At 44.0% G+C, this 17979-nt stretch overlaps 1 protein-coding gene across 2 annotated transcripts in view; it reads left to right on the top strand.

Annotated features, from left to right (window-relative positions):
- The window catches only part of COL2A1 (collagen type II alpha 1 chain), a 126335-nt gene extending 119584 nt beyond the window's left edge, over positions 1-6751 (top strand). For both annotated transcript variants that reach the window (XM_086964270.1, XM_086964260.1), the window contains 3 exons: positions 3648-3835; positions 3999-4241; positions 5263-6751. In XM_086964270.1, the coding sequence (XP_086820396.1) occupies positions 3648-3835; positions 3999-4241; positions 5263-5409 (578 nt within the window). In that variant the 3' untranslated portion in view covers positions 5410-6751. The remainder of the gene's footprint in view (positions 1-3647; positions 3836-3998; positions 4242-5262) is intronic.
- The last annotated feature ends 11228 nt before the right edge of the window (positions 6752-17979 follow it).

Raw genomic sequence — 17979 nt, 5'->3', positions numbered from 1 at the left:
ATGAGTGGTGGGCAAGGTCCATGGCAGCACCAACAGTACACCACCAGCGGCATGAGGCCGGCCAGGCTCAGGGTGCAATACAGCATTGGGAGCCCAATGTTAGTCCTTAGAGCTAGATCACAACAAAAAGAGGCTGCAGGTTCTGGTTTGAAGGCCAGGTGTGCTGCAACAATAGGGGGGCTCAGGCCTTGGGATGCTCAGAGACATGGGGACACCTTTGGTCCTCTTCTTAATGGCCCACGTGCAACAGATGCACAGGTGATTTTCGGCGTCTAGTTTTCTTACCTAGAGCAGTCGTGATAGAGGGGGCATGCGTGCAGAGGCTGCAAGCTATTGCGATGAGGCCAAAAGGGGTGAAACCACAATGGACTTGGGCTCTGGAGAGCTGGGGGACCTTGCTCTCACAGTTGTTCCACTTCGACTTGGGTTAGGAGCAATGGGCACAGGGGTGGCTTTGGGTGTTGTGTTTTGGCAGTTCTGGAATCCTTTTCTTTTGGAGTGTCTGTGGATTGCAGGGAACAACTCTGCTGTTCTTCAGGAGACATTGGTCTTTATTGAAGGCTGGTCTTAGATTTTGGAGGCACCCAGCTGCAGGACAAGACGTCGTGTGTGCAGTTTAGCTGGAAAATGGCAGACAGGTCAGCTGGGAGGGGGCCAAGCCAGGTGCTCTCTCCAGTCTTCTGCTTTTACAGCTCTTTGTGTCCTTCTTTGTATGTCATCAGGCTCTGTTTCGCTAATGCCAGGAACTCCCCTAAATACTGAATGTAGGGGCGTTAGGGGAATGTAGGGTAGTAGCCAATGGGCAACCGATCCTTAGGGTCACTACGCCCCATATATGACCACTTTCTGTTGGAAGTAGGCATAACCTTGTCCCTGAATTCCAAAGCATGCCATCACAAAGATGGCTACTTATGAAAAACTGTGTCCACCTCAGTGTAGCCCACCTTAGGGGTCTTACTAGTATGGGAGTGGCAGATCTACCTGACTGGCTAATATTTCTGCCAGTCCAGGGTCCAATGAGTTCCTGGACAAATGGGGCAGCTTGCCCTCCTGTGAGAGGAGCCAGATCTGCATTCCAAAGGTGGCAACTCTTTGAAGCTTGCCAGCATGGGAGGCTAATCAGCAGGTCATCCTGTGGGAGTGAGTCTTGCACCATCTTCCCGGGCCGGATTTTATTCTGGGCCTCCTGAGAGCAGAGGTTCATACCCTAGGAGGTAAGAATAGTGTCTAGGGTGGCAGGCTGGCTGAAACCAGTCAAAAAGCAAGCACAGCAGAGGCTGGTATGTTTTCAGGGGGCACCTCTAAGGTCCCTATGGGTGCATGTATTGTTAAATGCACCAGTGGAAACAGTGAGGGTTTGTCAATATGAAATGTTTGATACCAAACATCCCTATCTTCAGTGAAGCCATCATGTAGCTGAAAACACAATTTTCACCATCACATGTCTTAAAATGGCTTCCCTGTTCACTTGTACTTGCAGTAGTAGGACTGGCGAGCTCAAGGGCATATCTGCGAATGTAGGTATGTCCTCACATGTAATATTTATCACCTTGCCTTAGGGCTGTCAGGCCTGCTGTAGTGTTAGGAGACATGGCACACAGGGATGTGTGACTGGTCGTGTTTTCACTTTTGTCTGCACCAAGACATATAGCCTGCTATGGTAGCCTTGCATGTGCTTGATGAGGGGTCCCTTAAGGTGTCACATTTTGTGCTGCTGACCTCAGGGACCTTCTTTAGTACCTCAGGCCAAGGTAACAGTGGTACAATTTTCTAGAACTTACTGAGGGTGCTATAGGTTTTTTAAATTGGGGGGTAATTGTGCAGTTTTGGGGAGGAGCTCTGGTGACCTAGTTAGAAGGAATCCAGTGTACTTCCAGTCAAAAACACATCAGTTACCAGGCACAAAGTTGGGGTGACCATATCAAAAAAGACGTATGTCCTCCATAGCTCCCAAACAAAAGAGGATGAAACTAACCTTTCTGAAGGAAGTCTTCATCTTCTAAGTGGAAGAACCTGAAAAAGCCATCTGCATTAACATGGTCACTCCCAGGTCTGTGTTCCATTGTGAAGTCCAATTCCTATAAGGAGACAGATCCTCTAACAGTTTGGAGTTTTCACCTTTTATTTGCATTAGCCACCTGAGAGGTTTGTGGTCAGCTTGAACAAGGTAGTGAGAGCTAAACAAGTATGGCCTCAGCTTCTTCAGGGACCAAACCACAGCAAAGGCTTCCCTCTCAGTGGCACTCCAACGCTGCCTCACCGCTCTTATCTGCAGTAGCCGCAGCTGCTTAGAGGTGGTACTAGCGTGGGAGTGGCACGAGCTCTGGGAGGCCCAAGGGTAACCACGCGCTATACAAGACTCAATAATAATAATAATAATAATAACTAGCAAATGTTCTTGCCTGTCCAGTTGCCAAGGGGTCCTGAACAAAGAGGGTGGTTTCCTGTCCTGTGAGGTGAGCCAGATTTGCATTCCAACGGCAACAGCTCTTTGAAGCTTGCCTGCCTTGGGAGCCTAATCAGCAAGTCATCCTTTGGGGAGGGGGTGTTACACCCTCTTCATGGAAAGGCTTTTGTCCTGGGTCTCCTGAGAGCAGAGGCTCTTACCCTAGGATGTCAAAACAGTGTCTTGGATGGCAGGCTGGACAAAATCAGTCAGGGAGCACATCAGAGGCTGGTAGATTTTCAAAGGTGCCCTCTGGGTGCATGTATTGGTAAATCCATCACTGGAATCAGTGTGGGTTTATCAATGCAAGATGTTTGATACCAAACATCCCTATCTTCAGTGAACCCGTCATGTAGCTGGAGAACCGGTTTTCGCCAGTGTCCAGCAGCTTTCTTAACATGGCTTTCCTGGTCACTTGCACTTACAGTAGTAGGACTGACCAGCACAAGGGCATATATTCTCATGCAGATATGCCCTCACATGTAATATTTTGTGCCCTGCCTTAGGGCTGTCAGGCCTGTTGTAAGGGTGACTTACAAATATTCCATGCAGTGTTAGGGGACATGGCACACTGGGATGTGTGACATGTTGTGTTTTCACTTTTGTCTGCTCCAAGAAATGCAGCCTGAAATTGCAGCCTTCCATGTGCTTGATGAGGAGTCCCTTAGGGTGGCAAAATTTGGGCTGCTGCCCTTAAGGTCGTTCTTTAGTACCGCAGGCCCTAAGTACCAGGTGTACCATTTACTAGGGACTTACAGATGGTACTAACGGTTTTGAAAATTTTAGGAAAGAGCTCTGGCACTGGATACCTGGTTAGCAGGACCCTAGTGCAATTCCTGTCGAAATCACATCAGTTAACAGCAAAAACTGGGGATGACCATATCAAAAAGGCTACTTTCCTACACTCTCCGAACAAAATAGCAACCTTTTGTAAGTCCTTGGGATCCACCGCAGTGGCCTTTGTCATAGATAAAATAATTTACCATAAAATAATGTACCATACTTTAAAGGATACTGAGAAGAATCTTACATTGGAAGAACAGACAGCATCCAGTTTTGCTGTGAATACGTGTAATTAGAATGCAATTCGGTTTAGTTCTAACCTAAAAGACGTGTTTGATTAGAATGAAAGAAATATTAAATAAGCACAATCATACACATTCAAAAATGAGGTACAATAATGTCTGAATTTACTTTACAGGTGACTATTGGATTGATCCTAACCAGGGTTGCACTTTGGATGCCATTAAGGTTTTCTGTAACATGGAAACTGGTGAGACTTGTGTCTATCCTAACCCATCAAAGATCCCCAGCAAAAACTGGTGGACAAGCAAAAGCAAGGACAAGAAACACATTTGGTTTGGCGAAACAATTAACGGTGGCTTTCAAGTAAGTATTTCCCATTCTTTTTCCCGCAGCACATAATGTAAAATGTTGTCGATAAGTCATGTGGTTTAAAATATGTCATTTTAAATGTGGGTTTGTTAAATGTTTTAACGATCTGCATAGTTGTAGTCAATACAAGACTGTTGCTTCATATTTCATTCTACAGTTCAGCTACGGTGATGACAGCTCAGCACCCAACACTGCCAGTATTCAGATGACCTTCCTGCGCCTGTTGTCTACAGATGCCTCCCAGAACATCACTTATCACTGCAAGAACAGCATTGCTTTCATGGAAGAGGCTTCTGGCAACTTAAAGAAAGCTCTTCTGCTGCAAGGCTCTAATGATGTGGAGATTAGAGCAGAGGGCAACAGCCGATTCACATACCATGCATTAGAAGATGGTTGCAAGGTAAATCGCAGTATATTAAATTGCTTTAATATTAATTAAAATAATAACTATAGAGCTGGGTGGAGAGCTTGTTGGTGAAGAAAACAATAATCAGAAGGTCATGAGCTCATATCCCAGCAGGCCAACTCAGTCTTCCATCTTTCCAAAATCAGTAAATGGAGTACTAATAAGTTTGGTAAAACAGTAACACTTCTTAATAGAACAGTTACTGTATCGCATGTATGGTATGTAGCGCTACATACGAAACACGTCATTGCTATAGATCACCCAATTATGGAGCTACCTGGCCAAGATCTACTGTAAGAATGTATGTCATTATTCGTAATTACTTATATAAGTATTGCTGAAAATGTTTTCTCTAATTCATGAAGGAATGTAGGTCTGCAAAGAAAAGATTAACATCAAGTTACCAAGACATTAAATTAGCTTTAGGAAAATGATTACATGTAGAACATTAAAAGGCCAGATTGTTTTTATTTTCTAAAGTTTCCTATAATGAACGTAATATATGTGGTAGATGTGATCTAATTTGAGGACCGGCCCAACCTTTCTACCCACAAATGGGTTTCTATATGACATAGAATCAACCCCCTTATCTACCATGGGCATCAGATGCATGATTTGTTTTTGCCTGTGCTCTTTGAGAGCTAGTGAAAGTTAATGCACGTTCAGAGAACTACAAACTATTAAATTCAAGCCAGCACGTCTAAGGCCCTTGCATTCTTCACTTCTTGGAACTAGAGTTACTGCCTTTGTGTCCGTTAAAAAGTTTAGATCTTTAAAAACAACTCAGGAAATAATTTGAAATGAAATTAATGTCGTTGAAAATATGACAGGTGTCCAATGAAACACTTATAAAGTTAAACATTTTCTGAGGGGAAAATCAGGAAGGTCAGTAGAATAATTGTTTACACAAATATCGTGAAAAGAACTTTGGCTTGTGTAGGCCGTTTCAAATAATGACGAGCAAGCATACTAAATACATAGTTGATAATTCAATGATTTTGCTTTTACATTTTAGAAACACACTGGTAAATGGGGCAAGACAGTCCTCGAATACAGAACGCAGAAGACATCTCGCCTGCCTATTGTGGACATTGCACCTATGGATATTGGTGGAGCTGATCAGGAATTTGGTGTTGACATTGGCCCAGTCTGCTTCTTGTAAAAAAAACTTTTAAAACAATCAAATAAAGTTAAATTAAAATCCAAAGGACCTGAGTACTTTCCAATCACTTTTAGGACTTCTGCACTGAAAGGCTGAACCGACCCCAAAATCCCATTCATCCACATGGTTACATTTTGGACTTTTTTCTGTTCTGATGCCATAACGTGGCAGACTGCGAAATAAAATAATGATGTTATTTATTTATTGTCTTCTTGAAAATGGGTCTGGTGAAGGTGGGAAACTAACTAGCATGTTTGAAGGCTCCCCAATGAATGTACAAAGTGCAGGTTTAACACTACCCCAGAAAATGTCAGCAGGAGTGCTATGTATGATAATAAACAAAATGGTGCTATTGTTGTAAAACAAATGTGTATTTTTTAATCTTCAATTGATATAAAAACATTTGGAAAGTACAAACTAATCTCGGCTTTTTTCATTTAATATTTTTGTTCGTAAAGATATTTCTAAGATATTACAATTATCTGCCATCAACTTTTTTTCTCAGCCAAGATGAAGGAAGTTTTTTACAAAACCTTTAACTTCCCTGTTTAAGCTACCTCACTCTAAGTGAAAAAAAGTAACTATATGTTGAAGCTGAAGTAAACGTAAGTAGCCGAAACAGAAACTGGGATTTATGTAGGAACGTCCTTTGGATTCCCTTGACATCCTCTTGGTCGTCTTGGGATTCTAGGTTTAGTGAAGTCTAAAACAGTATGGGAGCTTGTGATGATTCATTCAATAATGCAGAGCAGAAGGGTTGCTGATTTATGGCACAATATCTTGGAACATCCCAAGTACTTTTCAGCGGATGCCCATAAATTCAGCATTGCGGTAACCAAAGAGATGATGTACACTATGTAAAGTGTGTTTTGGGTTATAGCCATTCAAATTCTTCTACTGTTTTTCAAAGCCAGGGGTGTTGTCTGATCCACATTATTTTCTAATGCCATTTTCAAAAACCTTTAAATAGTCCTCATTTCAAATGGCCTTATCCTGTAAATTTGTGGAAAGAGGAGGGTGTGGGTGTGGGTGGGTGGTATGGCTGTAACGTGGTAGGGAATGGGGTAATTAATAGGTCATATTCAGGGGAAAGGGTCAAAAGGATACAAAACAAAAGATATGTACTATTTTGTATATGTAAAATAGATTTTTCTCAAATATTTTGCAATACGGATTTTAAGAGTGGTAGAATAGGTAACATGCCCGTCTCAAACACTATTTTTCTTCTGTGAAATAGGTCTACCACATTGTACATTTCTCTATTCCTGGAGCCCCTATATTTTCAGCAATAACGGTAGAAAAAAGCTTTTCTATAAAAATAAAAACAATTTTTTTAAACATTTCTATTTGTATTTTTTTCCATCTTATGATGTACTCTTTGTTGAATGGTGTTTATTTTACCTTGGATATTTCACGACAAAACGAAACAACACAAATAACAACGTTTAATTAAAAAACTGAACACAATGATTCGTATTTCATCAGACCAAAGACGTAACGTATACCAATTGGAAGGAGAAGAGTATATGTAGTTGAAGGATGTTCCATGATCCTCAAGTAAATTCTTGAATTAAAATGTGAGATTCTGTGGATGCTCACGCTGGTTTTCATTTTTACAAGCCTAATTTTAAAAGGGCTGATTCACTTTAAAATGGTCTGAAACAAAATGAACCTGTCAAAGTTTTAATTAGAGGAAGTTGCACTAATGTAAATCCTCTGTGGGTTGCAGCTGTCTCAGTTTTAAACACGAACATCATAGAAAGATCAGCTACTTTAGATTTGAACATTTACTTTACCTTTAATCGTAATATTAAGGAACAAGGTGCATAACCAGACTTGTTCAAATTAGCACGATGTTAATAATAAAAACTGAATGTTCAACTTTAAGATTGTCTTCCATCAAATTTGCCATTTTCTTCTTCTTTTTTTCTCAGTGCAAATATTTAACCAGGGAAAGTTCTAAGTAAATAATATATTTATGAACCAGTGTTTATTAACCCTGAGGGCTGCCTTGTTAAATATGGTATAGATAGAGGTTTACCTTTCTATCAGCTTTGTTTAATTGGCAATAATAATATATATATATGTACTTCTCAGTTCCATGCAGATCGTGTGTCAGTCAGTCCGGAGGGTAACCATTGGGTGCTTGGAGAGTAAGTCAATGGGAGTGACCTCATTTTGCTTGTGTATGTACGCATACGCACTGAGAAAGGCGAGCATGGAGCAGCACACAAAAGAAAAAGTATTGGCTCCAGCTATCACCACTGTGCAAAGCTCCTTCTCTGGGCAGGGAAGCTGGATATGTCAGTGACACCTGCAAAAGGAAGGTGAAAGCATCTATAATAACGGTTTAATAACAGCACTGCAACCTTGTAAAGCTCGATGTTGCCTGGCCTGCCCCTTTGCTGCCTGCTTGGCACCTAGAGCTTTGACAGCAACCTGACCCTAAAACAGACCACTGCCGCGATAGAACCATGTGTTCATAATTGCTCCGGTATGCCTGTTAGAACTTATATCGATGGGGAAGGACTGTTGAGCCACAGCATGGACACTGCATGTGCCTTCCTTTATGAATTTTCTTTGGAAATACATAACTTTTTTTCTCTTGAGCCTACAAGAATATATTTTAGGTTGCGATACACAGCAGCCGTTCTAACTAAAAGGCGGTAACCTTTTCACAATGATTCGAGTCCCTGAAAGTTACTTTGGTGAAAAGCATTGCTTTGCGAGTTGTGCAGGCCTTTGCATGTTTCTGTAGGACTCGGAACTTTTCAGTCAGACCCCAGGTGCCGGAGCGGTTTTATTCAACCACGCATAGTACTCAAATCTCATTGAGGCTGTCACAAGTGCACAATTGAAATGATTCTGCATGCTGTAAGTACATTGATTATGTTTTGATCGGTGCTGATGGCTTACTGTAGCTTGGTTGCCCTAGACACGGTCTCAACCTCCTGCAACTGGTAACAATGTAGTACGTTTGCTTATAGTAGAATTTTGACACACAACAATAAATGACGCCAACTAATTTTTTAACTGGCTTTGAATTTGGTTCGAAGATAACTGATAGTTCGACTGATTGCTATCTAAATGTTGCCTGTCTTTAGGCAATATGCTCGGTGGTATGGGTGGTGATGTGAGACTTAATTGTGGTTATTCTAAAGTAAAGTATACAATTGTGAACTATTTATAGAAATCACAAATATCAATTATAATTATTGTGATCAGATTATGATGTATTTTTGTGTTATTCATATTCTGTGCTGAGGTCGTTTTTCATTATAGCCTAGTACCGAGAATGTTTCCTTCTGCAGGCACGATGTTTGTATTCTTCCTGTCGTTTGTTAGTGGTTCCGTTGTTTTATTCTGCATTCATGTGTGTGGTTACTATGCTCTGATACCGTATGTTCTTTTGTGATGCTTGTTTTCTCCTTGGTGATTACTTTTCTCAGTTTGGAGAAGATGTGACCACAATATTATGCTGTTGTTTCGCAGTGAAAGCGGAGAAATGCCTCATTCACCCCGCGTTCATCCTCAGCTCAGGACGCCCCGGCGGAGACCTGGGCCAACACCATTGCTAATTTTTTCACCACCAAAATTAGGCAAATACAGGACTCTTTTCCTCCTAGACCAATAGATGACCCTTTGGCTCCGCCGATCGAGACAGTTCCTCTGTCAACTTCGGGCCCAGTCCTGCTAGACTTTCCGCCCCTTACGGTATCCGCTTCCTTAGCTCTGATGAGGAACCTTAAATCGGGCTCACCACGCGATCCTTGTCCAGCAAAATTTCTAGCCAATCCCATTCTTAACCTCTCCCTGAGTCAGGGAGCTTTGCCTCAATCTTGGAAACAGGCTATGGTTATTCCTCTCCTTAAGAAGCCCAACCTGGACCCAGAAGTGCTATCCAATTACAGGCCGATCTCGCTCCTTCCAGCACTTACCAAAATCTTAGAGAAACACGTTCATAGCGTGCTCTCCAACTTCCTGGAGTCGAACTAGCTACTCCATGAGTCCCAATCGGGCTTTCGTTCGAACCTAAGCACCGAGACGGCGCTCCTGGAAGTCTCTGAGATTGTGAAGGAGGTGCTGGACACCGGAGGCAGGGTGATGTTAGTTATGTTAGACCTGTCCGCGGCGTTCGACACTGTCCCCCATGAGGATCTCCTCATTAGGCTACATGCCATCGATCTAGGGGGGACGGTGCTCAACTGGTTTCGTTCCTTCTTAGCCAACCGCCGACAGACGGTCTGGGTCCCATCTGGATCTGCCGAAATGCCGCCATTGGGAGTTGGAGTCCCTCAGGGCTCAGTATTGAGCCCTACTCTATTTAACATCCTCATGACCCCTCTGGCGACACTGGCGGAGTCCTATGGGGCCCGGATCGTCTCTTATGCTGACGACACTCAGCTTCTGTTCACCTGCCGCAAGAGCGAAGATTTCGATGGAGAAAGTATCCGGGAGTGCCTTGGGGCTGTTTTTAATTGGTTCCAACTTAACAGCCTCAAGTGCAACTTGGACAAATCCGAGATACTCTTTTTCGGATGTCCATCGGAACCGGATTGGCATGGCTGGTGGCCCGCTGACATGTTCCCCCAGCTCAGTCATCTAAATGGGCTAAGAACCTGGGAGTCAAAATTGACAATGAGCTCTTGCTCAAATCCCAGGTGGCTACTCTTACTGGAACGTGTTTCGGGATCCTCAGGATGCTTCAAAAGTTCTTTCCTCTGCTTTCCGAGGAACATCGGAGGATAACTGTCCAGGCACTTATAGGATCCAGATTGGATTATGCAAATGCTCTGTATCTGGGTCTGCCAGAATATCTCTTACAGCGCATGCAGGTGACCCAGAACGCTGCAGCACGAGCAATTTTTGGCCTGCATCGCCGTACTAGTGCCTCAAACCTACTTCTATCCCTCCATTGGCTTCCTATACGGAAGAGGATAATGTTTAAAGCTATGACCTTAGCCCATAAAGCCTTGCATGCCAATGGTGCAAAATACCTCCAGAAGAGGCTGGACTTTTACCGGCCTGCACGATCCTTAAGATCGGAGTCATTGGCTCTGGCGGTGGTGCCACGTATAAAAAGGGCCCGACTGGGCGGTCGGTCCTTCAGATTCCTTGCCCCCCAGCTATGGAACTCCCTACCGCTGTCCCTGCGGGCCACATCTAATCTGCTTGCCTTTAGGAAGGGTCTAAAGACTTGGCTGTTCTCTGGTTAGTGCGCCTCTCCTTTTTTGGCTTCTGTCTTTCTTACTGTTATGTTTTACAGTCTTTCTCAGGTCTGGAGCACAAAGCGCCGGGACACTCCTTTGGAGTAGCCGTTGCGCTATAAAAGTCCCATATAACATAACATAACATAACATAACATTCATTAACCCAAACGCTTATTGCTGACGTCTGGTGTGATCGGCAGGCCATTAATTGGAAACCCGACCAAATCGATAAAAAAAAAAGATTCATTCAATTGTGCAGCTTTTATTTGCGGTGAATAGAAAAGAAAGATTTTTACTAAAAATTGCAATTTAAAAACATGTTCTTAAATATTTATGCTACTTATAATTTTGTTCTATTTATTTTGTCTGGTCGTGTCTGTAGTTTTTTTTAAGTATTTCACAGCGATGTGGCGTGCATTCTGTAGATTTTGTAAATCTAGTGAGTGTTTATGCCGTTGGATATGATGTACGTGAAGATAATATTTTATGATGACATTTGTGTGTAGTTTTATTCTATGCCTACATCATTGTATTTTTTGTGGATACATATGCTATTTGTATTTTGGAAAACTTTGCGTGTACTTTTATTCAGTGTTTAGGATGGCCTGTCTAGATTATTATCAATGAAAATTATATGTGCAGTGTGTATTTTCCGAGCCTATGTGTACTCGTTTTTTGCTTTCAGGATACCGCATGATTTGTGTATACTTTGATTCTAGTTTGTGATGTTTATATTCTTTGATGATGATGGTTTTATTTCTGATATCCGATAATAATATATGGTTATTATCTATTTGGGAAAAACGTGCATGTATTATACATTATTCAGTATGACATTTATGCGTAGTGTTTATTATGTGCAACAATGACATGCGCTTGGGCATATTGTTTGAGTGTGAATGCATGTACACAGAAGAGTGCATATTGTTCATAATTCCGAGATGCTTTTTATTGCACTAAATAAATAAGGATATCCTGAAGTATGGTATTTCTCAGGTGTGATCAATAGCACCTATTACGAGTTACGAAGAATAGCACGCAGAGTTTGGTGGCTAGCACACCAAAATCTGCTTAGAATGTTAAATATTGTTCACTTTTCACCTGTTAAATTCCGGTAGACATTTTGGCTTGACCAATGCTTGTTTTAACATGTCGGAGTTCAAATGGGGAGTACAGTTATGTTTTTAACCCCTTTGAAATGCCGCTTAGAACAGTTTTTGAACACTAATCATAATTTTACAAAACACACTGTATTAGCTGAGTTATGAATTGTAAATTAAGTGATTTATTTACCAGTTTCAGTAAGAATACGCACACACATATATATATATATATATATATATACAAACACGCACACAGGCGCATATATATATATATATATATATATATATATATATATATATATATATATATATATTGGTGTTTGAAGCGTTTGGGAGTTTCTTCTGAGAATAAACGCAAATATTGCAAAAAAGAAGGTTCCGTTGTGCGATCCAATTCCTTTCCAAGTGAGAAGAGATTTAAATATATATATATATATATATATATATATATATATATATATATATATATATATATATATATATATATATATATATATATATATATATATATATATACCGTCCATCCACTCTGCTTTGCGCCCAAACACATTTATGCTGTGTTTGCCAATTATTGTTTGTCTGATTGTTGCTGCCATTCAAATCTCTATTGACTCGCTGGCGTCTCGGGGATCAGCTGAGGCATCCTGCTTAACATCTGGTCGCAACATCGTTCCCTCTCCTTTGTGCCAGTGTATGACGTTTATGTTATTCTTATAAGGCTTTACAGTATCTTATAACTGCCTAGCTCCTAACTTTTTGATACTTACCCTCCTTGTTCAGAGCTCACTCCACCATCGATTGTCAAAGGCAGACCATCATACCAGCCCAGATGCCAACACCAGTTCAGGACAGGTGTTACCAACGCCAACCTGCAACAGTAAGTCCTCCTGTGTTTCACTTCCTCTTTCCCTCTATCTCCATCCAGGATTTGCTGCGAGCCCATGACTGAGTTTGGAGCTTGTCATTCTCTCACCTTTTTCTGTCAGATGTTTCTGTGCCCTTCAGTCACCTAAAGAGCAAGCTGTAGTGCATGAGGGTTTACTTTCTCTATCAACGCTTTCTCCCTGCTCGCATCAGAACTTTGGCTCCTGCCGTCCTGTTGTTCACTTTTTAGGTCGAGGCTAGAGTTAGAGCGCAAGCGCTGCTCTAGGAAAGATCTGTGGTAGTTCAGTAAGGAAGAGAAGCCCCACCCACTACCCCTCCCACATTTTTCATTGGCTTGTGTCTTTTTCCTTAGTAAATGCTAGCTTCTGATACCTTTATAGGCTTGTTAGTCCCTCATTAGTACGGTTGTGTCCTCATTTGATTCCTCCAATGGCTAATAGCCCATTTACTTGGTTGTTGAATGGTAGGTGTACTATTTCCTTTATTGTTACTGTAGGCAACACTGATATGCTTACATTCAGCGTGCCATGCCCGGCATGCCTTATTTTTCACCACTCCCCAAGCTCGGAAGATGCGGCACGCGACGCTATGTGCCATCGTGTATGTAAACTGTTTATTTCCAGAACGCACCTCACTGCGCTTTATCTTTAACATAGCGCCCTCGCACCTTTTTCTCTCTTGTGCTCTCTGGGCTGCGCACCACGTGAGGCAGCTCTGCAAGTAACACAACCCCAATCAGCAGGACAAGGAGCGCAGGTACTGGCCCACGGGCACTGGCCGGGATAGACCCGGAGGGGCGGTGAGAGGAGGAGCGAGGGCAGATGCGGTTCAGTCAGGGGAGAGTTACGTACCTGGTTGGGCGGTGATGTTGAACCCATTCACATGCTAATGGTTGGAGGACATTGTTCCAGTAATTATTGTCGAACAGCTGACAGTGTATAGCAGAGTTGAACGGTGATGTCTGGACGGAGAACGCACTGGTGACTGGGCACACATGGGTTTTGATGATGCTTGTGGCTAATGTGAAGTTGGGGTGACTAGTTGTGTGAGAAGTTGGCCTGATATGTGATGTCCACTATTCTAGTGGGCACCCTGTATCAGTCCAAACAACCCTTATGGTGATGGTTGTAAAGTCAACCTTATAGACCAGCTATCCTAGTGGTAGCATGGACAAAGCAGTCTTAGGCTAATACTTCAGAGAGCATGTGAAGCCAATTGATTTAACAATAATAACCCCTTGAATACCAAATGAAAGGACACCACACAAGGTATATATCAAATATATAGGTATGTATTACTAACACAACCCCTCTGCACTCTTTATGAGGTCAGAGTTCGAGATACAGCTCAAGTTACTCAATAAGCATACTATAAGTTGCACAAATACAATTCTGCCCTAGGGGCCTCACGAACCATATACTAAGTAAGTGGTATATGAACCACTTCGGAAAGGTGAGTAGGCCTAGGGCCTAGGAAATCGCTGGGGCTACACTGAACAACCAAAGGTTAAGAAGTAGGAGTCCCACAGGATGAGTGTGCAGTGCCTAAACACACACACAAGTTACCATAGACTTTCAATGGGAACTTAAAAGTTACAAAGTAGTTGATTTCGGACACTTCCAGGTGGACTACGGGAAAACCCAGTTAAACTAGGACACTTGGATAGTTGTTACCCAAGGAAGCACCGGAGTACTCAAGTTACCTCACCCAGGGAAGCCGGGTGCATAGGTGTTCTTTCGTGTCGGGTTTCGTTGTCAAATCCTATGGAGATCTGCACAAAGATGCTGCAGGCAACCAGGAGGAAGATGTCCAGATGGATCCAAGGGTGGATCGGAGCAGTGAAGAACCTGACAGCAGAGGTGACAGAGTCTGGGTCACTAGCCAGTGACCAGGAAGGAACCAGGAAGGAACGAGGCGATGTTGAGAGGCAAACAGGTGAAGAAGTGATGCTTGTCTCTGCAGCCACGTGGACCAGGAGGCATCGACGACAACCAGGAGCTGGATAAGGACTGTCCTACAAAGGATCTCACTGTTGGCAGTATCGGCTTCCGGATTTGAGTCAACAAGTCTTGGCAAAGACAACCCACGCAGGAAGGGAAGATCAGCTTCTGTTCAGACCAGCAAGATCTGGGGAGCTTCCCCTTTACAGGAAAGCAGGAGAAAGCCCAGAGCAACCAGGCAAGCGGTGTTGATTCAAAAGAATGTCTTCAGGAGGGCCACTAGTCAATGGGCTAGAAACTGCGAAGACACATCAAGGAGAAATGCAGGCACAGGCCCCACGCGGCACTCGTGGAGTGTGGAGGGATGAGCTTTGGTGCACTTACTGCTCGGCATTGGGGCTTCTCATCTCCCAATGCACAACTTCGAGGACGCCTCAGAAGCTGCACAGTTAGTAAAAAGCAGGTACTGCAGGTTGTCTGGTCCCACGTTTCTCGTGTCCACCTAAGGTCTCAGCTTTGCTGTGGATATGGTTCGGAGTCAGAGAAGTCTGGAAGTCCAGAGGCTGTGTCGCTAAGTCTTCTGATTCCGGCTGGAGCATCGACAAAGCAAACTGGCAAGTCACTGATGGTGCCTGTTTGCACAGGGTGGTCACTCCTTGACCACAAGGGAGATTCTTCAGTCTTCTAGTTGCAGTAGAATGTCGAAGGTTCAGAGTTTCATTTCAGAGTTTCAGTTCAGGATAATCTAATGTCTCTAGACACAGCTCCTAACTTTATACTGATCTAAGGGGCTGGATTACATGCTAGGTACCTCCTATGGGTGGAACCTGGGAAGGGGGTGGTTACACCCCTTTCCCTTTGTCTAGTTTCACACCAGAGCTGGGGGTGGAGTGCCCCCGCAACTGGTTTGAACCGGGCTATGCATGGAGCACCTTGTGTGCCCCAGGACGTGTCTCATTTCTTTCAACCCATCCTGCCCTAATACACTATAGCCTGTCTGGGGAGGTGCTCGCACCTCCCAAGGCAGGAAACCTATTGTCCAGGCCTCCCCTGCCGGAGTTTCGTCCAGCAGCAGTAGGCCAGACCCGTGTCTGTGGCAGCAGCATCCATTTTGTGATGCTGAGGCTCTGTTTAACTTTAACCGGGTAAAGCTACAACTACATGTCTTCTCCCTCTAGAAGGGTGGAATGCTACCCCTGCCGCGGAGGGGGGGGAGTATTCCAAAGCATATGACACCTTACACAACATGTTTTGATAAAGCCAAACCCAAGTTGGCATTAACCGCGAGGATTATAATGTACTTAAGACTATATGGTGTGGCTATATCATAGAACAGCTATAAGGACATGGTTCCGAAAGCTGCAGACAGGCTCAGCTCATGCTAGAGCACCATCTCACATAAAACCAAGCACTCTGCCTTCAGGATTGTCAAGGTCTGCCATAGGAGTGACTTATAGGTATATATGTGCCTATATATAAGGGTAGATATAGGAATACTGTATCTAAGCAAGGGGCGATTACACCACCTTGCACAAGCTGAGTGATCAGCTTGTGGTGTCAGTTTGGATGGCCAGCCAGGGGTGGCATAATACATGCTGCAGCCCCTGGTAGGACTTGGATACACCTATGCCCTGGGTACCTATGGTACACTATACAGGGGCTCATAATGTGACCCAATATCCAATTGGAGATGTACCTAAAGTACATGGAGTCCATTTTACAGTGAGAGCAGATAGCCTAGGGCCCTGATTAGCAGGATCCCAGGCCAACTAAGTCGAAGACCAGCTAAACACTATGTAAAAAGTTGGGGTAACCATATAGTCAGATATCCACCTTCCTACACAACTCCCCCCCAAACAAAAGGAGATAAGGCTATCTTTGACAAGGTAAGCCTATATTGCCTAAGTGGCCATATAAGGAAGTACCTGCAATAGCATGGTTACCCCCTGTCTCATGGTCCACTAAGCAATCCCTTACCCTAAGGGTATCATAGGGTCTCCACCATAGGGAATCTCTACCTGTGGTGTGTTTTGGCAAAGTAAAAGGCTGGTGTTGAGATGGAGTACTGAAGTGAGGTTCCTCTAATGTAGAGATAAGCTTCCTCCAATCACCTTCCACCATGTATGCCTTTATATCCATGACTGAGTTGCACTGTGCTCTCAGGGTCAACCTCTGGCTACCTACAGCTGGAGGATGGGTCCCTTTTGTTGGCTCACTGGAGGGACAGGTCAGGGCTAGGGCCCTTAGGTCCCAGGTTTGGCTGTGCCCAACAGAGTCCATCTGGGGGAGGTTCCTAACTAGGTGTAAGGGAGATCCCTCAGGAGTTTTGGGAATTTTCACCTTGCTAGGGCTGCTAGCTTTGGTGCCCCTAATCTGCTGATAGGGGGGTTCCTGTGGACAGGGGTCCACTGGTCTCCCTGACCTCTATAGCCCTGGGCTGACTGAGGCAGGGTAGAGAAGGGCAGGTTACCTTCTCCAGACTGGGTCCCACCTTGAAAGGGTCCACTGACATCAGGGGCTCTGCCAGGCTAGGCCTGACTACCTCTGGGGCAGTTCCTTCACATAGGTTAGGGGCAGTTCCCCGAGGAGGCTGACTCTCACCTAATGTCTGGTGGGAGGGAGACTTTTCTTCCTCCCCAATACTCTCTGTCTGAGTGGAGTGATCCAATGTTTCAGGCTTCACAACACTAAAATCTGTTTGAGTTTGGGCTGTGACCATCACAGCCCTACCAACCTTTTCAGGAAGGACCTCTGTTTGCATGTGGGCTGTGACCATCACATCCCTGCCAACCTTTTCAGGGAAGTCAGCTTGAGCTTGGACTCTGACCATCATAGCCCTTCCAACCTTCAAAGGGAGGAATTCTGCTTCAGCTGGGGCGACCAACACATCCCTACTAACCTTTTCTGGAAGGCCTACCATCTACAGGCAAGTTTGTAGACACTGCCACTCTCTTTGGGCCAGTGACACCTCCCCAGCTGAGATTTACTACTGCCATGGGATGATCTTTCTGCACTCCATCAATATTGATGACCTGGACGCGCGATAGGAATCTGTTGTGCTAGCTGCTGCAGAAGGTGATAGTTTCACGCTGCTTTTTTAAAATCACTTTCACGTTGCTCCTTTTAAAATGTATTGTTGTGTAATCTTCCTACCTGTACATGTGCCGGTTTTCTGCCCACCCGTAACGTCAGCAAGCAAAAAACTTCCCCGCCCCTACCCCGGTCCACCACGGGCTTGGCCCGATTGTTGTGAAGGGTAGGGTGGCCAATTAACCTCATAGCTGCTATTACACATTCCTCCCCAGTGCTGCGCTGTCCATTAGAACTAGTGCTGAATGGACGTTCAATGGTCGTGCGCAGCACTGGGGAGGTAGCGCTGCTGACGACCATTGGCCGTCAGCAGCACTTAAGGGGTTAAGACTCTCAACGCTG

Source organism: Lissotriton vulgaris, chromosome 1_1 (genome assembly GCF_964263255.1).
Source record: "Lissotriton vulgaris chromosome 1_1, aLisVul1.2, whole genome shotgun sequence".
NCBI lineage: Eukaryota > Metazoa > Chordata > Amphibia > Caudata > Salamandridae > Lissotriton > Lissotriton vulgaris.
This window is presented reverse-complemented; position numbering and strand designations above follow the sequence as displayed.